Source organism: Heterobasidion irregulare (genome assembly GCF_000320585.1).
Source record: "Heterobasidion irregulare TC 32-1 unplaced genomic scaffold scaffold_11, whole genome shotgun sequence".
In the NCBI taxonomy this organism is placed as follows: domain Eukaryota; kingdom Fungi; phylum Basidiomycota; class Agaricomycetes; order Russulales; family Bondarzewiaceae; genus Heterobasidion; species Heterobasidion irregulare.
In genome coordinates, this window is record NW_009258207.1 from 1676627 (window position 1) to 1694398 (window position 17772).

At 48.8% G+C, this 17772-nt stretch overlaps 6 protein-coding genes across 6 annotated transcripts; 2 read left to right on the forward strand and 4 right to left on the reverse strand.

The window, feature by feature from the left end:
- Positions 1-269: 269 nt before the first annotated feature.
- aao4 (aryl-alcohol oxidase 4) lies at positions 270-2814 on the reverse strand (the record flags this gene model as incomplete). The annotated part of the gene is made up of 10 exons (XM_009552910.1): positions 270-556; positions 627-976; positions 1036-1120; positions 1172-1584; positions 1637-1825; positions 1891-2092; positions 2161-2267; positions 2327-2487; positions 2548-2629; positions 2691-2814. 10 exons carry the CDS (start codon positions 2812-2814, stop codon positions 467-469), a joined length of 1803 nt encoding a protein of 600 aa, XP_009551205.1. The 3' UTR covers positions 270-466.
- Positions 2815-3439: 625 nt separating this feature from the next.
- On the reverse strand, positions 3440-5727 carry cyp16 (cytochrome P450 monooxygenase 16). The gene is made up of 12 exons (XM_009552911.1): positions 5504-5727; positions 5340-5448; positions 5258-5284; positions 5005-5193; positions 4779-4936; positions 4607-4722; positions 4440-4548; positions 4372-4385; positions 4130-4319; positions 3990-4071; positions 3677-3931; positions 3440-3606 (listed from the first exon to the last, which is right to left on the reverse strand). Exons 1-12 carry the CDS (start codon positions 5700-5702, stop codon positions 3528-3530), a joined length of 1527 nt encoding a protein of 508 aa, XP_009551206.1. The 5' UTR covers positions 5703-5727; the 3' UTR covers positions 3440-3527.
- A 610-nt stretch (positions 5728-6337) lies between these two features.
- HETIRDRAFT_446619 (uncharacterized protein) lies at positions 6338-8541 on the forward strand (the record flags this gene model as incomplete). Its single annotated transcript, XM_009553491.1, has 14 exons — positions 6338-6757; positions 6807-6899; positions 6959-6983; positions 7040-7121; positions 7178-7210; positions 7271-7282; positions 7344-7357; positions 7405-7513; positions 7570-7715; positions 7775-7832; positions 7902-7969; positions 8034-8044; positions 8105-8252; positions 8416-8541. The coding sequence occupies exons 1-14, from the start codon at positions 6720-6722 to the stop codon at positions 8539-8541; spliced, it is 963 nt and encodes a 320-aa protein (XP_009551786.1). The 5' UTR covers positions 6338-6719.
- A 935-nt stretch (positions 8542-9476) lies between these two features.
- On the reverse strand, positions 9477-10472 carry HETIRDRAFT_412062 (uncharacterized protein). The gene is made up of 3 exons (XM_009553492.1): positions 10320-10472; positions 10107-10260; positions 9477-10052 (listed from the first exon to the last, which is right to left on the reverse strand). The coding sequence occupies exons 1-2, from the start codon at positions 10460-10462 to the stop codon at positions 10110-10112; spliced, it is 294 nt and encodes a 97-aa protein (XP_009551787.1). The 5' UTR covers positions 10463-10472; the 3' UTR covers positions 9477-10052; positions 10107-10109.
- A 405-nt stretch (positions 10473-10877) lies between these two features.
- HETIRDRAFT_430186 (uncharacterized protein) lies at positions 10878-12795 on the forward strand (the record flags this gene model as incomplete). The annotated part of the gene is made up of 7 exons (XM_009553493.1): positions 10878-11063; positions 11126-11186; positions 11291-11340; positions 11373-11456; positions 11583-11654; positions 11797-12030; positions 12496-12795. 7 exons carry the CDS (start codon positions 10878-10880, stop codon positions 12793-12795), a joined length of 987 nt encoding a protein of 328 aa, XP_009551788.1.
- A 2175-nt stretch (positions 12796-14970) lies between these two features.
- HETIRDRAFT_174965 (uncharacterized protein) lies at positions 14971-15324 on the reverse strand (the record flags this gene model as incomplete). Its single annotated transcript, XM_009553494.1, has 2 exons — positions 14971-15227; positions 15309-15324. The coding sequence occupies 2 exons, from the start codon at positions 15322-15324 to the stop codon at positions 14971-14973; spliced, it is 273 nt and encodes a 90-aa protein (XP_009551789.1).
- Positions 15325-17772: the final 2448 nt, after the last annotated feature.

Genomic DNA, 17772 nt, shown 5'->3' on the forward strand with positions numbered 1-17772 from the left:
CGTTTGCTGGGGCGGGTTCAATCTGAATTGCCGGACCCAGCGAACAGCTTCCGCATCGAACTCCGACTCCTTCTCCACTCCGGTCCGCTCCCCGTTTCCAATCCACACGGTTGATGGAATCCGTATGCTTGACACCCGACGGCCTTATCCAGCTTCATCGTCGCATGAATCCTCACGTCACCAATGGCCCCTATTGATCGTGTAGCTTCCAACTTCGAATCATACAATGTGGGTCAGCGGAAGACTCTAGGGCGGGCGCTAATTCCAAGCACAGAACACGATGGCTGAATTAAAGATACGCTAGCCATATATCGAAAATACTGAGAAGAGATAGGGGCGCAAAAGATAAGTATTTCACGGGGAAGAAAATATGATGGAAGTGCTTCAACATAGCAAATCAAGTTCATTGAACACATCATAAACATGCGCAGGCTTGAACGCTCTGAAGCCGATGACCAAAGTAGCGCTACCTACGCGCAGCAGCCTTGATCAAGCTCGCCGCGCGCTCCGCAAAGACATACACCGCCGCCTGTGGGTGTGCCGCAGGGATGTATGGCTGTAGATATAAAGAGAACAAGTCAGCCCACCCGCATCGTACACTCAGATCCGAGGGCAGCCACACTCACGAACACGCTAGCATCCACGATGCGCAACCCGCGCGTCCCCTTGACGGTCAGATCCGGGTTCACCACCCCGTCCGTTGCGTTCCACGCCGCCATCCTCGCCGTGCACGTCGGGTGCCAGATTGTCGCCGTCTGCGCGCGCGCGTACGCATCGATCTCCGCGTCCGTGTTCGCATCCCCAAACGCCCCGAATGGCTGCACGACGTATCCATCCCAGGTGCTCGCCGTGACTACGCGCCGCGCCGCCTTGATGGACTCGCGGATCGTGAACATGTCCATGTCGGTCGAGAGTAGGCCGGGATCGACGATAGGGTTGTCGAAAGGGTCTGTAGAAGCTAACGTGATAGAACCACCTGATATCAAATCGCATGAGGCCCAGTGCATGCAGACGAATATTCAACAAAACACATACGAGCAGCCGGACTCACAAGCACTGAAGCGATTGTCATGAAGTGCCCCTCTGATGGCAATGCCTGGACTGCAGATGAGAATGCAGTCTGAGGGAAAGGTCAGACTAGATAGAAAGGAGAGATACAGAAGCAACATACAAGAAACACAAACTCGTAATGAGGTGCAGTAGGCCCCGCCGACGGATCCTCCTGCGTCTCAAAGATGCTCGCATTGGACGGAATCCGGAACCATCCGATGTGGTTGGTGATGGATGTGGCGAACTGGCCTTTGCGGGTCGCATTCCAAAGGGAGAGGTATTCCGCTTGCAACGTTGCGTTGCGCGTGATATCATCGTGCGTCAGCGCTGTCGTATTCACCGTGAAAATATTCGGCAGCAGTGGGTGGTCCTGCAAGTTTTGTCCCACATCTGGCAGATCGACGATGGGTGTGATGCCGACGGAGGAGAGGTAGGTCGCGTTGCCAATGCCAGAGAGTAGAAGCAGCTGAGGCGTCGCCACGGCCCCTGTAGACACGATAACTTCCTTGCGCGCAGTAACAGTACGCACACTGCCTGCCCAAACGACTCTGAGATGTGTCGCAAGGACCTACAACAAGAGACGCACTGTTCGCCGAATTTGCAAATTGCACACCCCGGAACACAGGAAGACCATCTTCTGTCCCAGTCTGCACAAGCTTGGTTGCCTGCACATTGATCAAGACGTCGAGATTAGAGCGCGCAGCGAGCGCAGGGTGAATGTATGCCGTTGCAGAACTATCCCTCGACCCGTTTCGTATAGAATATTGCGCCCATCCTTGGTAAATTTAAATGTATCACTGTCAACTGATCAATGATACCATCGCTTGCGTTACCACCCACCAATCCCGAGCGGATGCCCTGCATTCATGTCGCGCACGAATGGGAACTCACGCAGCTCACGCGTGGTGTTGATCACCATAAGGTCAATGTTAGTGGGAAACCCCGTGACGCTGATGCCGAGAGGTCCATGATGACCGTGAGCGAATTCGTCGATCTGACCCCTTGTGTCATGCCCGTCTGCGGGAGGAACCACTTGCTCGATCTGTGTGAATAGGTGTGGGTGAGGATATCTCAGGATCACTGTTTCATGAATCAAATTGTATTACTAACACCCTCCCTGAAAGGTCGAAGAGCATCCCATGACCATCCAGGGTCTCCGGAGATGCGCGCATAGCGGCCATAGTCGTCCACGGATCCACGAGTCCATACCATATCATCTGCGAAGTCATTCGGTGCCTCAGAGACAGTCAATAAAACTTTGACAGTGGAGACGCACTGATAGACGAAGACCCTCCCAGAAGTCGTCCCCGAGGGTAAGGTATTTCGCGCCCATTCAAGCCTTCTTGGGGGGTAGTGGTGTAGTTCCAATTCAACGACGTGTCAGGGAACAGTGTGAGGCAGAGATACGGAACTGCGACTGCCTCGAGTCCGGAGTTGCTGCAGCGCGGCGTCAGTGAGGCCCTCGCGCCCAGCAGGTGCACGAAGCCGGCGACGAACCTGACTCCAGCCTCGATTAACAAAACACTGTTGCCGCCCTCTTCGGAAAGACGGCTCGCGACGACCCCACCGCCTACCCCAGCTGTAAAACAGAGGAGAGGAGGAATCAACAGCGCTCAGGGTGATCTGAAGAACCAACAGACCTCCAACGACCACGTAATCGTATTCTGCCGCACTAAGGTCGGCAGAGTCCGTGTACAATGCGCTCGACACGGGACGAATCACAGCGAGAGATGAAGCCAACAACACCCAGGACAGGGAGAGCATCGGTGAGGGACCAATTTTGGGCTTAGTTGATTTCAGCGGTCAAATGGGATCCCTGTTGCAGCGGGAAGACGCGGGGAATGGCCCAAAAGCGATCCTATGATCGAGGAGCGGTGCTTGAAGAGAGGTCTCGTTGGGCGCTGCGCATGCAGTTGTGTGCGTCTGATGCTTCCACACGCTGGCGCCGTTGCTATAAATATTCCCGCGCGCCTTCTATCGCCTTGCGCGAGCGCCTGCAATTCGAGATCTGGCCTGAACCGACAATCAGCTGGTATCATCCTGGTACGTGAAGTCGTGGGAACAAGCTGAATGTTATCAATTTCCAGTGGAGCTCAAATTTAATTGCGGGGGTAATACCGGCAGCACGGCACACGCCTTCATGACGCTGATGGCAGAACAATAGCCTGACTAACGACCCTGCACGCTCGCAGGAGCAAAGGCACCCGGTACCGAACCACAACAACTGTGCCCACGACGAAACAGAAGAGTTGAACAATCAAAGACATCACCGTCAGTCACTATTTCGGAAGGAACATCACAGCATCTGTGCGCGATCTAGAAGAGCTTGCGGTGTTGCGAAGTTGCCAAAAATAGGATCAGCGTCGCGGGATCAAAAAGCGAGAGCAATGGTAGAAGCTGCACGGGTTGCTATGCAGAGCCTACAGCTACAGGACTATCCAGCATCACGAACTTTCCTTGTCCCTACTACCTAGTCTCTAGAGCACGGTCGACCGTACGAGACTCGCAGCCGCTAATGATCTGGGCTCAATACGACACTCAAACGGAAGGGGAAACCTGGGAAGTTAAGAAGAAAATGTTGCGTAAACCGTCTTGAAGACTATGTCAGGTGCGCAGAACCACTCACGTTGCCATGCCCTCCGTATAGTCGTCGGAGACTTCGATCTCATTCCCGTCTTCATCGACGGCCTTGCTGATGGTGAACGTGGCGAGCACGGAAGCTATCATCGCCCACAGCAACGAGTACGCCATGAATCGGCCCGGACATACTCGTCGGCCGAAGCCAAACGCAAAGTCAGGGGAAGTGTCGTTCGCGCCTAGAAAGTGTCCAGGATCGAAGCAGTCTGGGTCTGGGAAGACGCTTTCGTCATGCATAATTGCCCTGGCATCACGACCTAGATCAGACTAGAGACAGTGAGAAAGACACGCAAAGTACGAACCAGGTGTTCCCGATGACGAGAGACCCGGCGGGAATGTAGTATCCTTCATATTCATCGTCTGATGAGGCACGATGAGGAATTGCTAAAGAAGAATCTCGTCAGGCACGGTCCCACATCATCCCTCAAACTGTGTGACTTACCCAGGGGCAAAACTGGGCGCCATCGCAAAACCTCCTTTACAAGAGCCCCAACGTACGGTAACGAGGCTTCGCCAGAAAATTCAGGCAATCGCTCGTTGCCAACGACGGTATCGATTTCTTTCTGTGCTTTGTCCTGAGCTTCTGGATACAGGACCATAGCCAGGAAGAAAGATGACAGAGCGGAGACTGTCTATGAGAATCCTCCTTAACGAATGCACTGGCATAACATGATTGCGACTCACAGTGTCCACCCCCCCTAAGTCGCAATGAGTGCCAGGAAACCATTGAAGAGTGATAGGGAGAGACTCACCAAGATACATAGATGCTGTTGTCTGCTTGATTATATCTTCCGGGACACCTTTACTTTCAAGTTCGAAAGCCATTGATGACGCTACAGAGGGAGGTGCTGTGCCATCTCTCTATAATTATACAAGTACGTTGTCAACAGTATTCGACGTACAGAGATATGGTGCCTACCACTGTCTCCTTCATCTTGCGATACGGAACGTCCATCATAGCTTCGACGAATGGCCTCCACCTAGTCGCTTCTCGCTTGATGCCTGCACCCGGAAACCACGCTGGAAGCCTAGACACTACAGAACATCGATCCTCAATCGCGACAACGTTTTTTGAAGAGGAGCAAGCGCACAAATTGGGAACGAATCGAGGAGGACAGCGTGCGGTGTGCTGCCAATGAGCATAGCATCCAGTGTCTTCTCCGCGATGATAACATAATCGTCACCCGTATCTCCCATTGATCTCATGTTGGAGCCGTACGTGATCTCAAGGATGAGATCTACCGCCATGCTGTGAGACAGTGGTGAGATCGCAGTAAAATAGCCGAGAGAGAGATCGTCGATGATGTGCTCGCTTACTGTCGCACATGTTCGACAAAAGCTTGAGGAGTATCCAGAAGACGACGCAGGAGCTCTTGTGATGCTTGTAGTTCGAGGCGATGGTAGCGCAGAGATGCAGTCGAGTTGAAGCAACTGTGGAACGCCTTTCTCGCGTTTCTCCATTTCCGACCGTATGGCATGAAGCCCAGGGCCCAACGAAAGCCGAGCCTGAGGGTCGTAAGCGACAAACATTAGTGGAACGTTTACAACACCAAGCTCGACCCAGCATTACATCTTATTTAGTACCAGAAAGGAAGGTCTGCGATACCAAGCACGTCAACACTTATCCTCAAAGAAGATACACATGATTGAACCTGTCAGAATACAACAAGGACCTCTTCTCGAAGATTTCACGTGCTGCCCTTGCTGAGTTTACGACGATAGCATGCATCCCAATCACGTCGAGGTGAACGATCTCAGAGCCTGAGCAGCGAGAGTTGAGATCATCCAAGTAATGGATTTGAGATCGTTGACTCACCGAACTCTCTCGACCAATCCCGATATACAGACGCATCGTGGCCTCTGGGTAGGTTGAACAGATTACCTATGAATGGGAGGCGCTTGGGACCAGGAGGAAAGGGAAGGGAGCTGTAGGGGTGTTTTCCCTTTCGCTGATACCAGAGATGCGGGAGCAAAGATACCAGAAGGACAGCTACAGTCAACCATAAGGTCGACATGTAGCGCGGTAAGATTGGGGGAGACGTGACGGGTGGTGAATCTGAACGGTTATGATCCTCTTTATGATATACACGAGTTGATTAGGACAGCAGTACGCAGACATTGATATGATCCTCAGATATCTCGAGACGGCCATTTTTAGTCTTCGCAAACTCTGCGCCATAACAGTAAAAGAATGCCTTAGCCGGTGCTGTTTGAATACAATAGCGATAGAGTCACTGGAAACACGAGGAGTTAACATCGAAAGAAAAGTTCCATCAGATAAAGGCGCTCACCTGTGCTTCGGCTGCGTCGAATTGAAGGACGACAGCATGGCCCACCAAACCCAACAGGCGCTGTATCATGATTGACACAGGGATCAGAATGCAGAACAATCGACGACAATGTGTAAGCGGAGTGTGAAAAGCGAATAGAAACTCCGACGTTTAGCAGCCAATCGAGTTCAGCTCCAATATATCCTCCTGCTTTTTCAAGTCTCCTCTGAAAACGCATCAACTCACTGAGGTCTCTCTCGAAAATTCCATCGGTATCTATCTGTTTGACTGAGAACATCACGCTCACAATCACGGATTCTCCGGTAGCCACATCCACGGACTTCGCAGAGTCATCAGGCTAACGTTAGACTATTCTAATTGCGGTAGACGCTCTCACCCTTTCCCACCAATGGAAACGAAGAAGAGCCTGTGTGCGCATGTATACGGAGCTCACAGGATGAAGCAATGCCAGCGGGCTCTCCCGAAGGTCTCCTTTGAAACGTCAAATTCGTCCAGTTGATCACTTTTTCTTCTTGCCCTTCGTGATCTAACGGTACACAGCCGTGCGCTAGTGATCTTGCCTACAAGGTTCTAACTTTGTCTCGTTTCTGATTAAACCTTTGGAGCACCAACCACGCGAGCATATTTAGTGTGGGGCGGTCTCCCCCCAGCCAGGAACGCTCTGTTCTCTTTTCTCGCCCACAGTTCTTTCCCGCCTTCTTATCCGCGAATCTCACCAAGCAGCCAATCCTGTCGCGAGGTATGTCCGATGCTACCACACCTAACTTTGCGAGGACAATGTAAGCGTGCGCATTCGGACTGTCGCCTTTTCTGACGACGGTCTACTAGCCAAGGGCCAATGCTCCTCGGAACATTCTTCAATCTGATCCTATACGGTATCTTCCTCGCACAGACTTTTGTGTACTTCCAAACCTACAAACGGTCAGTCATCTGCGACTGCACATCAAGGGGGCCGATGTTAACTTCGTATATCTTACCAGTGATCGTATGTGGATCAAGATTGTGGTGCGGCACCTACATTTGCCAAGACGGACCAGCCGATAATGGACCTTTCTGCTCAGGTTGCCCTGCTCATCGTGGTGGAAACGTCCAACTCTGTCCTTCCAATATCGTACAGCTATGACCGTCTCGTCAACAATTTCGGTACGTCTACGTGGTCTCACATGGATCGATACAATTGACCGCGAATGGACTCGTAGGAAACATGCCGGCGGCAGGCGTTTCCACTTGGCGTAAGTTGCCCATTCAGTCCCATCTGGAAAATTTCTGATGTCGATGTTTCACCGGTCCAGTGAACACTATGAGTGAGTAGGACTTTTCGAGCTGTAGGCTTCCTTCTCACTCACGGAGCCTTTCCCGATGCAGATCCCATGACCATCGTGCGTTTCTCGTCAGGTAAAAACTATTAGACTCATCTTTACGGAAGGGTATCATCGCGACCATGGTTCAACTGTTCTACGCTTGGAGAGTGAAAGTTCTTACGGGTAGAAGGTGGTGGATGATTGCGGTGATCGTCCCATCCATCATATCTTGCAGTAAGTTTCGAAAAAGCAATCGTCCCCGTCCACTCGAGCCTACATATGATGTTCAGCTGGAGCCACTGTATTGTCCATCGTCAACCTCGTAGATCAGTCGTCGATCACAGCAGTCGCCCGCTATCGTCCCATCGTGATTGTTTGGTTGGCATCTTCCGCACTAACTGATACGATCATCAGTGTTATTCTGGTTTCCTATCTAGTAGGTCTTCACATCGGTGCCATCTGTGAACATGGCTGACGGGCTTTTTTTTTTTACAGCGGCACCGGCGAACCGGATTCTCGTCAACGGATGACACCGTCAACAAAATCATCCGCCGTGAGTCTCTTTGCGTCTTTCCGATCTTACTTGATCCCGAAGTTTGATAACCGTCTCTTATACTCCCAGTCACCGTCCAGACAGGTCTACTCACCTCTTTATTCGCTATCTTGGATCTAACACTGTATCTTTCCCTCGTGCGTTCTTCTTCTTCCTGGATTGAGAAACATATCTCACGACAATCCAACACCCTTGCTTCAGCAAACTGCGCAGTGAGCAGATCCACGCCTCCATCCATACCTCCTGATGATCACTGACATACACTGTGTTAGTCACGTTATGATCAACCTTCCACTCGCCAAGCTCTATACCAATTCCTTGATGTCCAGCCTCAACTCCCGTCAGGGGTGGCAGTATGACTCGAGCAATGGCAGTATCATCGGCAGCTCTCAATTGAAATCTGCCTCGAAGAGGAATACCGTACGCGTTTATGAGACTTAGCGTCGCTCTCACGCTTATGATGTTGTCTGAGCAGCAGCCAACCGATTTATCATTTTCTGTACCATCACAGATGCGCACAGAGGCAAGCCCCAAGCGGTATCTTTGAAGTTATTTATTAGACTGATGATATCAACTGCTACAGGTTTTCATCGATATAGAGGCCGAATCTCATGAGATGAGCGGAAGGGCAGACGTCAAGCATCACACGCAAAGCCTCGGTGATCAGGCAGAACGTAGTGATTCTCTCAAGATGCCAAACGGGCTGTAATTGCTTTATATCAAAATATGTACAATGTATCTTTTAATATGTGTGTATGTGGTTCATATTCGCATTCATTGAGAGTGTGAGCAGTACTTTTTCGAGGTCAAAATTTTCAAGTTACTGATAAGGTTGTAGGAGGCAGTAGAAATATCCGTGTTCGTGCATGCGCGCCTCAGATATATCAGGAGCTGGTGCGAAGAAGTAAATATCTTGAACGCGTAGGAAAACGTTCTCGACAAACAAATGATCAAGATCATCGAATACAGTCAGCGGATAGTATGGTTTGCTATCACCGTGTTCTGGGTTGTCTCCATAGGTGAGCACTTTGCCATACGTTTAACTCAGATTGAGTACCGATGCCACCGCCTTATCATCTCTCTCTTTACACACGTATCCAGATCCTTGGAGGTCTGTATGAAGGCATCAGAGACGTCCTGTATCCCCTAATGAAAACGAGGCATCCTGGAAAATCTTGGCAAGCTCAGCAGTATGGCGTTGAATCTGAGAAAAGTGTTGACCAAATGAACGCGATGCAATGGGTCGATTCTGTCAGTGGTTCACGAATCACATGTCTCGTAGCAACAAAATCCCCACTCCACCCGCCCAAAGGATGTGACTTCATAGCGCGGGAAGAAGGTGTAGATGATGCAATCGATTTGGGAGTAATTCATGCCGAAGGGAAAATACTTCTCCGGAGTATGAGGTCTCGACCATGCAGGATCTTTCTTGCCAATGATTGGCTGGTATGGCATGTTAGTTGATTGCTTCCTTGAACAGCGTGGGCGATTGCTTACATTCCAGTCGGAGCGCAATTGATAATCATCGATTCGATATTTCTTCGTCAAGTGCATAACAAGCAGTTGTAACGAAGGCTGATATTTTTTCGCCAGCTTTACGAGGCCTCGCCTTCTGTCTGGCATGAGCTCCGGTGGTCCCGGACGAACGTACGATATCTCTGATATTTCAAATGCATGGAGTATCGATATGATGAGCGGCAAATAGGATCGGTACATATCCATCAGGGAGATGGTTGAGATGGTTGTTCACTGAGGGTTGACAGACAACGTCAAGACAGACAGAAGAGCCATAATCGGCGGAGTAAGATGGAAATACAGTAGGAGCTGACCTGAAGACGACATCGTAAGGTTGTGTTCACAAAATACTCCTACAACAGACCTGAATACTCTGCAGCCTTGAATCTGATGATAGATTGTTGGTAAGAGAGCATCATAGACAAGTTTTGGGCCGAACGCGCTGTATCCGGTCACGCCACCATTTCCCTTGCACAAAATCTTGAAGATGGTCCACTCAACACTGTACAAAGTCATGTGCGAATCCTGCAACTCGTGGAGAGTTAGATTTGGCTTTGGATAAGGTATAGTCGCAAAATGTGACCTCGGCCTATACAATAGTACAGGGATGCTGGGCCACGCACTGTGCACCCTGTCTACATGCTGACACAGCACTGTCCGTAACAGCGCTGTCGTAGCGTTCATAGACTCATTTGAGACAGCATCCTGTAGTAAATATCACATTATAAGCTCTGATCTGGGAAATTGCTGTACACTTGCCTTTCAATTCTCCGAAACCTCGAGAGATTGTATTTCGTGCATGTTGTGTGATTGTATCACCTTGGCCACACTGTCAATGCTTTGACTAGCTCTATCGTTATACCCCTGGCATTGTCGTTCAAAGAGACAACGGTGAGGGTCATCTGCAAGGGGCCTATAGGGCCTATATGAATACTTCCTGCGGAAAGATGGAGATAAGAGATCACTACGCACTGGAGTGTTGGTGGTACTTTATCGAAAGCACGGACGCGATTCGGCTTAGGGGGGCTCATTCCATAGAGGTCAAGCCACTCATCGATAGTCCGACAGATTATGCGGTGCGTGTCAGTTGGATTCGAGCTGATCGGGACAGACATCACAGCTGATGGGCTGGGTGTGAGGAGCAACTGAAATCACATGATCACACATAATTCGCTCATACTCCGTTGATTGAGAGTAGTGTTGCGGGAATTCTGATTTGTCCCGAAAGTGACTGGTAATTTACAGTGCTTAGTCTGAGACCCAAATTTACTGTTTGAAACTTTCTGTAATTTACAAAACAAAAGTAGCAGGGAATTTTAAGTAAATTACATGATTTCTGATAATCTACTATAATTTACCGCCACTTCCGCAATTGTATCTTTTTTTTTTCGGTCAAGTATTTATATTCCGTGCAGTGCAAGCCAGTGGCGGTGTGTAAGTAAGGGGCATAAGGCCGATAGGTTTAGTAATCTAGGCTGTGAATGGCTCAATTAAGGCCCGGGTGAATCCCCTCAGTGAGAGGATTAATGCATGTCTGCCAGTAAGCGGATTCTGGTGGGTAGTGAGATGAGTGTACAGTCTCAAGCATTCAACAGCATAGCCATTAAGTCCTCCGCATTGAGCAGAGCATCTGGGAACATGAAAGCAGATGGATTGTCCTTGAGGAATTTGACTATTAGTGGGACAGGGTTGACCACTGCTCAAAACCATGCCTCTGTGAGGGAGGGGGGTCGTTGATAGTGTGTGCACCTAAAGATAATGTGCAGGCATGTTTGCAGTGCATTACACTATGTGCAGTTGGTCTCTTTGTGTGGGAAGAACCGCACTCTATATTTGCCGGTGGGTGCATGATTTAGGACCAGACAGCAGATGTGCGCAGCAAGGATGTTAGAATCCTGCACTTTCCCTAGCATTTGGCTTTTAGTTGATGTGACCTTTCAAAGGCTGCGGTGTAGTGGGAAGCTGGTGCCAAGGTACACTCATGTTCATGCAAGTAAGCTCCATCCTTTCATCATATTCCCGTAGGAAACATGGCAGAGATGGGCAAAGGACGAGAAATTTGGGGCCTCCAGGTTGGAGGCCTCCACACTTGTATCAGAGCCTTTACTGGTGTATCATTATATGGATCACGGAAGTTAACAGCAGTGGCCTGTTGAATTAAGGCAAATAACCTATTTCTTACATATTACTTAACTCACTTCTCATTGGCTTGGGTATTACTGAGATCCTATACAGTTCTCAGCCACCATACTTGTACTACGAGTGTGGCCAGTGCAGGCTTCCCTCAGTGTTCTAATAGATGCTGAGGTGAGCCCACTTCTATTACATACTCTCAAATTGACACTTACCATACTTTGGAATAGATATTACCTTTTAGGTAGATGTTGTATAGCCTTTCTAGTGTTCTAATAGACGCTGAGATATTACCTTCTAGCCCATATTTTTACAGGTTATGGGCCCTACAGACCCTGCCATGTCGCTCACCAACTCAATTACCGTCACAACTATCACAAAGCTCTCAAAAGATCTGTCAAACTGGCCAATCTACAAAGATAGAGTAAAGACAGCCATTGAATCAAAGGTTGGCTTGTCACAACATCTGGCTGGTGCTTCTCAGCAACCAACGGAGCCAGCCCTTCCTCCAGCAGATGCAAAAACTGAGGTCATCAATGCATATGATAAAGTAATCGAAAAAGTTGATAAGTACAATCAGCGCGAGGCTGCCATTAAGCAGCAAATCTACTCTACTATTCCTGACTCTATCCTTAATTGAATCAAGGAGAAAATGACCACCAAAGAAGTCTGGACAGCACTCTGTGATCTTGCGGAAAAGCGGGGGAAGATGGTTAAAATTGATGTTTGACACCGTATCCACGACACTCAATGCATCGAAAATAGTGACATGCACACTCATCTCGATAGCCTTTTCAGACTTCAAAACCAACTTACCAGAATGGGCTATGCTCTCAGCAATGATGATTTTGTTGCCATAATCCTATCCTCCCTTCCAAAATCCTACCAGTCCGTGATATCAGTGATCACTACTTCTGCATCGCTTAGCTCGCAGAAACTTATCCCTCATAGAACACTCCAACATATCACACAGGAGTATGATTGAAGATCCATCCAAACCTGACTCAAAAAAAAGGCCCCATTTAACAAGATGGCCCTTTACTCGCAAGGGGGTTTCAAGAAAGGAAAGGGGAAGAGGGGAAAGAAGGCCAATGAGTCATTGAGTGGCAAGAAGTGTAACAACTATGGACTAACCAACCACATTGCTGCTGACTGCTTCCGACCTGGTGGAGGGAAGGAAGGACAGTGGCTAGCAAGCATGCATCGACCAGGTGAACACAAGAAAGCGCATAATGCAGGCTCGGGAAACATAGCTTTTGTTGAGGAGGATGACCCCAAATTTGGGTTCTTGGCATCTTTTGACTTTAACTGCTGATGCACTTGTAATGGCTCTGCATGCAAAAACACAACACAAAACACACTACTAAACACAGGGTAGGTGGGGAGCTGACTTTACTACTAATATCGAGAGACCCTTGTAAGTTGCAAGATGGGGCATGAGACACGTTGATGCGCTTGTGATGGCTCTGCGTGCGAAAACACAACACAAAACACACCACTAAACACAGGGTAGGCGGGGAGCTGACTTCACTACAAATATCGAGGGACCCTTATAAGTTGTGAGATGGGGCGCGATATACGTACTACGAGCTATCGAGATATCTAGCGAGGTGATGCAAGGTCACGCGAGAATACTCTCATGTGAGACGAAGTGGTGGACTGTGGGCCAAGGCGCGAGTGACTGAGGCAACTTCAAGGGCAGCGACGAAGGCCCTGACAATAGCGGTGATGAAGGCGACGAGTGCTAAATCGAGCGAGTGCGATATCGGGGCGATGCAATATGAGCGAGATCTTCGTGCGAAGTTGAGCTCTAAACAGAGGGGTGTTTGAAACTGGTGTATTGCAGTGTTGTAGGCAGGTATTTATAGTAAGTCAAAGTGAGTATAGTAAATGCGAACTCGTAAGGTAAAGTAAACTGATATCACGTCAAGACCATAACATAGAAAGATAAAGAAAAACCACATGCAGAGGTACTTGCAGACCGCGAGGTTCTGTTGTGCCGCGGTCGAGAGACAAAGCGATATTTAGTAAAGATGTGTAGTGGTGAGATGAGGCAAACTCTAGGAAGATGGAAGAGCAATGGATCACAGGACCTGTACTACCCAATAAGCGCATGCAATAAAGCTCTCTGTAATATCATATCGCGGAGCTGCTCGCGGTGCAGTCCGTGTGGTTGATGCTTGCAAGGCATATGGCAAGAGCTTGGCAAGGTCCTTGCGGGTGCAGCAGGCTCGAGGTCATTGTGCGATATGCATGGGGGCTGAGTGAGATGATGCGAGGCGATGACTGAGGGGTATGAGATAAGACCACATCAGATACTGTAATGCTGAGGTCGTAGTGGGCATCAGAGGGAATTGCTCTGGGCTGCGGGGCCACCCGGCGGTGTCTGGGGTATTCCCTGAGGTCAGCGCTTGTAAAATAGCAAAAAACGGGGTCCCGGCACTTAGAGAGGTGGCGCGCTCATCACTGCTTTGCTTGCAGACCCTACAGCTTCGCCCACAACTTGCATACAATGTCTTAACACTGGTGTGAGCCACCATATGTCTCCCTATCGCAAGGAATTCTCTGATTGTCAGCATCCTGCCAAAAATAATTCATGCTGCCGATAAATGCACCTTCATGGCTACTGGACATGGTACCATCACCATACTACTTCCAAATGGGAACAGGAATACCACTGTCTGCCTATTTAATGTGTTATATGCACCATCCATCACCATCACCCTGATTTCGGCTAGTCACATTGACAAAGCTGGTTACTCCATCCACTTATGACATGGGATCTGCCAGATCAGTGATCCTTCGAATCGCATTGTTGTGCGCATCCCTCGCACAAATAACCTGTACAAAGTGGTCAATCACACACTTTTAAGTTCTGCACAACTGGCCGAGACTTCTCCCCTGATAATATGCAAGGGGGAAGAGGAAGAAGCTTCCGCCAACCTCATGCTATCAGCAAAGGAGCTACACCAAAGACTCAATCACATCTCACTTGAATCGGCAAAGAAACTCATAACTAATGGCCTAGTCAAAGGTATCACCCTCGACAACCACTCCATCGACCATGAGCTATGCATAGCCTATGTACAGGCCAAGATGATGCGGATCTCATTCCTAAAGGAATGTATGCGTGCATGAGCATCCCACTATGGCTAGTTACTACACTCCAACTTATGGGGTCCAGCACCCATAAACTCTCTCACTGGTTATTGGTACACAATGCCCATCATGGATGACTACTTGCAGGAGATTGTCCTCAAACTCTTACGGTCTAAGAGCAAGGCTTTTTGTTACTATGTGCAGCATGAGGCTTTCTTAAAAGGCCATCATGGAGTCACTCAGGTTGGCACATTACACATGGATTGCGGAGGGGAGTACACCTCAAATGAATTTAAAACACACCTCAAAAATGATGGAACAATCCATGAAAAGACTGTTCATGATTCGTTAGCCCAAAATGGAAAAGCAGAACATTTTCTACATACCATTGTCAAACGTGGCTGTGCACTGTTGATAGCGTCAGGCCTCCTGAAGTCTCTGTGGAGCGCGGCCATATCACACGCTGTCTGGCTCTGGAATCGGACTGGGTCAAGGAGCTTGGCAGGTATGACACCATATGAGAAAGTCCACAGCACAAAGCTGGATCTGAGCAATCTCTACGTATAGGATACCGGGTGTGGGTGAAAATCGAGGGGTAGAGCAAGCTTGATGCACAAGCTGACAAAGGACACTTTGTTGGCCATAACGCTGAAAGCAAAGGCATCTTGGTGTATTGGCCAACAAAATAGAGGATCAGCGTTGAGCACAACATTTGCCGGGACGACTCACCTTTACCAGAAGTCATTGTTGACAAGATCGACAACCCGAACGCGAATGTACAAGCGCCAGAAAAGCCCGTGCAGGCCGCAGGCCATGCAAGTGCACCTCAGACCCTGGATGCATCGTCATTGAGCACCGCTAACGCATCGCAGCTCAAGAATGAGCAGGAAAGACCTGAAAATCCCTCAGACAGTCAGTACAATGACACAGCTCAAGCACAGCCAGACACTAGTGCTGCAAACAACGCAAACATACCTGAACTCATTGCCAAGCACTCTGACTCCCCCCCCCCCCCCCCCCAGCATCAAAACGACGCATCCCCGCTGTACTCCCAAACCCTCCAATTACATCCGGAGTCTTGAGTGTGGAGAAGGAACAATGACCAGCAGCGTGCACATGCCAGTTGTTCCATGCAGCATGCGCGCCACTCTCAAGGCTGATGACACGTCTGTGGGTGCTGTGGCTAACGTGCTATAAGCTGGAGCACTGGAGGTGTTCGTGAAGGATGTTGACAAGGAACAAATAGAGCTTGAGGAGGTGGAGATAGTAAGGAGAAAATAGGAAGGCATTGAGTAGGCCATGGGAGCAGAGATGATGGAGGGATTGGAGCCACACAATGTTGAAGAAGCCCAGCAACAACCAGACTGGCCAAGTTGGGACGCCGTGATCAAAGATGAGCTTGCTTGCATGTACAAGCTCAAAACCTGGACTCTCGTTGACAGGCCGCCCAATGCAAACGTCATTGGTTCCAAGTGGGTTTTCAAGCTCAAATGGGGCGCATCAGGTGAGATTGTCAAATACAAGGCACGCCTCGTTGCGCAAGGCTTCACTCAAGTCCCCAGACTCGACTATGGTGACACCTTCACACTGGTTGCAAAACTCACAACTATCCAAATTCTGCTCACTCTTGCTGCCCAATTTGACTGGGAGATCCACCAGATGGATGTCAAAAACACTTTCCTCAATGGGGACCTTGAAAAGGTGATCTACATAAAGCAGCCTCCTGTGTACATCTCTCCCAGTCTCCAGGCCAAGGTCTGTCATCTTTTTAAGACTATCTATGGTCTAAAATGGCCCAGTCATTGATGGTATCAAAAACTCAGCCATGCATTCCTCAAAATGGGATTTGTGGTATGTCCTGTTGAACATGGGGTGTTTTACAAGCCAGACTCGGCCGGAATCTCCATTATTTCAGTCTCTGTGGATGATCTGTCAATCTTCTCCGATACCATTGATGGAATCCTGGCTATGAAAGCTGCTCTGAATAATGCCTTTGAGATAACTGACTTGGGCGAGATCCATTGGCTTCTCAGTATCACGTTTTAATCTCAAATCTGCCGATCCACTGTCTACTCCTATGGATCCAAACACCCATCTCTCTGCATTACAGTCCCCATCTACACTGCAGCAGTATGCCAAAATGTGTAATGTCTCCTATCAGGAACTCATTGGATTGGCTATGTATGCCGCTATTGCTGCTTGACCAGACATTTGTTTTGCGGTATCATACCTTTCGCAATTCATGCAAAATTCAGGACGTGCTCATTGGGAAGCCACAAAGTGACTGTTGAGGTATTTGAAGGGAACATGGGAGCTGTGGTTGACATTTGGAAAGGAACAGCAAGGTATTGAAGGATTCTCGGATGCAGATTATGGAGGTCAGGAACACTGATGCTCAATCTCGGGATATGTTTTTCTGTTTGATGGTGGTTCCGTTTCTTGGTCTTCTAAGAAACAGACCATTGTTGCTCAGTCGAGCACCAAAGCCGAGTATGCTGCACTTGCTCATGCGACAAAAGAAGCACTATGGATTCACATGCTTCTGAGTAATTTACTCTCCCCCTTGACTGTGCCAACCATTCTATTTGGCAATAATCTATTTGCTATCTCCCTCACCAAGAATGATGCTTTCCACTCCTGCACAAAACACATTAATATCCGATATCATTTCATCCATGACATCATCAAAAAAAACCTGATTGAGCTGCGATATTGCCCCATAAGGGAAATGGCAGCTGATGGGTTTACCAAACCCTTGGCTCGTCAAAAGGTTGAGAAGATGGCAGAGCTAATCGGACTTTAGGAGATTTGAGGGGGTGTGTTGAATTAAGGCAAATCACCTATTTCTTACATATTACTTAACTCACTTCTCATTGGCTTGGGTATTACTGAGATCCTATACAGTTCTTAGCCACTGCGCTCGTACTATGAGCGTGGCCAGTGCAGGCTTCCCTCAGTGTTCTAATAGATGCTGAGATAAGCCCACTTCTATTACATACTCTCAGATTGACACTTACAATACTTTGGAATAGATATTACCTTCTAGGTAGATGTTGTATAGCCTTTCTAGTGTTCTAATAGATGCTGAGATATCACCTTCTAGCCCATATTTCTACATGGCCCATTGCCATAATCGACAACATTGAGACAGCAGCATATCTAGGCAACCTGAGGCCTTTCTGCTATTGTGCAA